Genomic DNA, 3,421 nt, shown 5'->3' with positions numbered 1-3,421 from the left:
CTCCCCTCTTTTCTCTCCCCTTCCCCCCTTCTCCCCTCCTCCTCTCTTCCCCTTCCCTCCCTTTTCCCTCTCCTTTTCCCTCCCCTTCCCCTTTTTCTTCTCCCCCTATCCCCTCTTCTTCTCTCTCTTGTTTTTATCTCTCTCTCGTTTTTTTTTCCTTTTTCTTTTTCGTCCTCCTTTTTTCCCTCTCCCCTCTCTCTCTCTCTCTCTCCTCTCCTCTCTTTTCCCCTTTTCCCTTTTCTCTCTCTCTCCCCTCTCTCTCTCTCCTCTCTCTCTCTCTCTCTTCTCCTTTTTTTCCTCCCTCTCTCTCCTCTCTTTCCTCTCTCCCTCCTCTCCTTCTCTTCCTCTCTCTCCCCTTCTCTCCCCCTCTCTCCCTCCCCCTCCCCCCCCTTCTCTTGCCTGCTGTCGTCTTCTGTCTCACTCACTCTCTCTTTCTCTCTCTCTCTGTTTCTCTCTCTCTCTTTCTGTTTCTCTCTCTCCTCTCTCTCCCTCTCTCTCTCTCTCTCCTCCTCCTCCTCTCTCCTCCCTTTTTCCTATCTCCTCCTCCTTCCTTCTCCCCCTCCTCTCTTCTCTCTTCCCCTCGTTCTCTGTTTCCCCCCTCTCTCTCTCCTCCTCTCTGTCTGTCTGTCGTCTTCGTTCTTCTCTCCCCTCTCTCTCCCCTCTCTCCTCTCTCTCTCTCTCTCTCTTTTTCTCTTTCTCTCTCTCTCTCTCTCCCTCTCTCTCTCTCTCTTCTTTTTTTTTTTCTCTCTCTCTTTCTCTCTGTCCCCCCCCCTTTCCATCTCCTCTCTCTCTCTCTCCTCTCTCTCTTTTTCCTCTCTTCTCTCTTCTCTCTATTTTCCTTTTCCCTTAAAATCCCCTCTCCTCTCTCTCTCCTCTCTCTTTTCTGTCTCTCTCCTTTTCTGTTTCTCTCTCTTCTCTTTTTCCACCCCCCTCCTCTCTCTTCTCCCCCTCTCTCTTTTCTCTCTAAACCCCTCCTCGTTTCTCCCCTCCTTCCTTTCCTCTTTCTTTCTCTCTCTCTCTGTCTCTCTCTGTCTGCCCTGTCTGTCTTCCCTCTGCCCTCTTTCTGTCTGCCCTGCCCCTTCTGTCTGCCCTTCTCTCCCCTCTCCTCTCTCCTCTCTCTTTTCTCCTCTCCCTTCTCTCTTCCCCTCCCCTCGCTCTCGCTCTCTTGCTCTCGCTCTCCCCTCTCCCCCTTCTCTTCTCTCTCTCTCTTCCCCTCTCTCTCTCTCTTTTCTTCTCTCTCTCTCTCTCTCCTCTCACTCACTCCCCTGTTTCTTTTCTCTCTTTTCTGTTTCCCCTCTCTTCTTTCTTTTCTCTCTCTCCTCTTTTTCCCACCCTCCTCTCTTCTCTCTTCTCTCCTTCTCTCCCCTCTCTCTCGTCTCTCTCCTCTCTTCTCCACCCCCTCTCTCCCCTCTCCGCCCCTCGCTCTCTTTTTTCTTTTTTCTCTCTTGCTGTCTCTCTTTTTCTCTTTTTTTCTCTCTTTCTGTCTTTCTTTATTTCTACCTCCACCCCTTTTCTCTCTCTTTTCCCTTTCTCTTTTCTCTCTCTCCCCCCCTTTTTTTCTTTCCCTCTCCCCTCTCCCCTCCTCCCTCTCTCTCTCTCCCTCTCTCTCTCTCTCTCATTTCCCTCCTCCCCCTCTCTTCTCTCTTTCCACCTCTCTCTCTCTCTCTCTCTCCTTCCCCTTGCTGCTAACAAAAGGGGGCCCTTTAAACAAACCAAAAGTATTAAAATTATTTTATTAAAAAAAAATGGAAGCCCGGGTTTGCGGTCGGGTGTGTAAAAGGGAAAAGGGGGAAAGTGATACACATTTTGCTCTCGGGGTTTTATCTTGTTTTTCCTTAGCTAACAAAAAAGAAAAGAATTAACAGCACAATCAGAAGGAACGAGTGAAGATGAGAATGAAGGTTCGAGAAACAAGTCTATGTGACTTTTCATTGTTATCCTGTTTTTCCATTTAATTAGCAAAGTAATGTTTGCATTTTACGATTTCTAGTTTCCATTTTGTATTTCGTTTCCTCGCTTTTTTTTCAATGCGTTTGTCAGTTAAGGCACTTGTGGAGAAACCATTCGAACTGCGGTTGTTGACAGGCGAAGCCAAAATCGACCTTTCCTAAGAAAGAAGGTTCCATTTTGCGTGTTCCTTCCATCCTTCCTTACGCTGCGAACGGCAACCCAGGTCCCACTTCTTCCAAAACGCTTTAATTCTCGAAGTCCGCAGCTCCCCTGCATTCCCCGAAGATCCCGAACCCTCCGGCGAGACGTTGGCTGGCGTCCGCCCGAAGCCTTCGCTTTGCTCGACCTCGCCTCCGGCGGCTGGTCGGCCCGCGCTAGAACTAGAGGGGGTGTTTGCAGGAGTTTTTTTTCCGACAAAAGGGTGAGGTAATACACGACGCTTTCATCCCTTTTCATCTTTATTCTCTCTCTCTCTCTCTCTCTTTCTCTCTCTCTCTTCTTCTTCTTCCTCTCTCTCTTTCTTTCCTCTCTCTCTCTCTCTCTCTCTCTCTCTCTCCTCTCTCAGCATCTCTCTCTCTCATCTCTCTCTCTCCTCTCTCTCTCTCTCTCTCTCTCTCTCTCTCTCTCTCTCTTTCTCTCCTTCCCCCCTCTCTCTCTCTTTCTTTTTTTCTCCCTCTCTCTCTCTCTCTCTCTCTCTCATTACCGTTTAATTTTTCCATATATCTATTTCTCTATGTAAACACAATCCAACAGATAATTCCCTGCTTACCGTGGCTGCTGAGAGGATGGAGCGCAGTTTCCACGAGCAGCGTGAAGGCACAGCAGGCTAGTCAGCAGAAGGGCCCGAATCTATAGAACACAGTATACTTATTAGAATAAATTGAGATTTATAAACGACCTCTCATTTGTTTTTTATGTGCGGATGTTGGTCAGTGTATGAGTTTATTATGTCGTGTGTATTTGTGTATATTTTCATGCATCTGTAAGTGTGTTTTCATATATCTGCATTGTTCTTGGGTCTGTGTACATTTTCGTGCATTTTGGGGCAGTGGTCTTACCAGAGTCGAGCGTCGGAAGATCCCCATGTTCTCGTGGTGGCTCGCTCTCCGTCGCGTCACACGGCGAACAGGCAGCTTCTGGGCGACGCGACAAGACGCGGTGTTTTTTTTTACATTTCAGCCCACTTTGGTATCTAATGTCAGTGGCGGTGAGACGTAAATGGCACGCAACGAAGATTGATGAGGCAATACATCCTGTCATCACAGAGGAAGATTCCGGTTCCGATTTGACAAACATCCGGGACTTTACCTTATGGCAGGAAGTGCCAGTTATCAAGAAATAAAAATCACGCTCTGTACACGACACACACATATATACAGTATATATATATATATATATATATATATATATATATATATATATATATATATATATATATTATGCATATATGTATATATATATATATATATAT

At 46.8% G+C, this 3,421-nt stretch overlaps 1 protein-coding gene across 1 annotated transcript; it reads right to left on the bottom strand.

Annotated features, from left to right (window-relative positions):
• Window positions 1-1,989: 1,989 nt before the first annotated feature.
• Window positions 1,990-3,156, bottom strand: LOC119575793. The gene is made up of 3 exons (XM_037923351.1): window positions 3,009-3,156; window positions 2,720-2,799; window positions 1,990-2,330 (listed from the first exon to the last, which is right to left on the bottom strand). Exons 1-3 carry the CDS (start codon window positions 3,033-3,035, stop codon window positions 2,108-2,110), a joined length of 330 nt encoding a protein of 109 aa, XP_037779279.1. The 5' UTR covers window positions 3,036-3,156; the 3' UTR covers window positions 1,990-2,107.
• Between the last annotated feature and the right edge of the window lie 265 nt (window positions 3,157-3,421).

This window comes from Penaeus monodon, chromosome 8, assembly GCF_015228065.2.
Source record: "Penaeus monodon isolate SGIC_2016 chromosome 8, NSTDA_Pmon_1, whole genome shotgun sequence".
Taxonomy (NCBI): Eukaryota; Metazoa; Arthropoda; class Malacostraca; order Decapoda; family Penaeidae; genus Penaeus; species Penaeus monodon.
This window is presented reverse-complemented; position numbering and strand designations above follow the sequence as displayed.

Coding starts and splice junctions, on each gene's coding strand:
- LOC119575793 (XM_037923351.1), bottom strand. CDS start 3,035: ATGGGGATCTTCCGACGCTCGACTCTG. Junction 2,800..3,008: donor TCTTCCGACGCTCGACTCTG/GTAAGACCACTG, acceptor TGTGTTCTATAG/ATTCGGGCCCTTCTGCTGAC. Junction 2,331..2,719: donor CCATCCTCTCAGCAGCCACG/GTAAGCAGGGAA, acceptor CACCCCCTCTAG/TTCTAGCGCGGGCCGACCAG.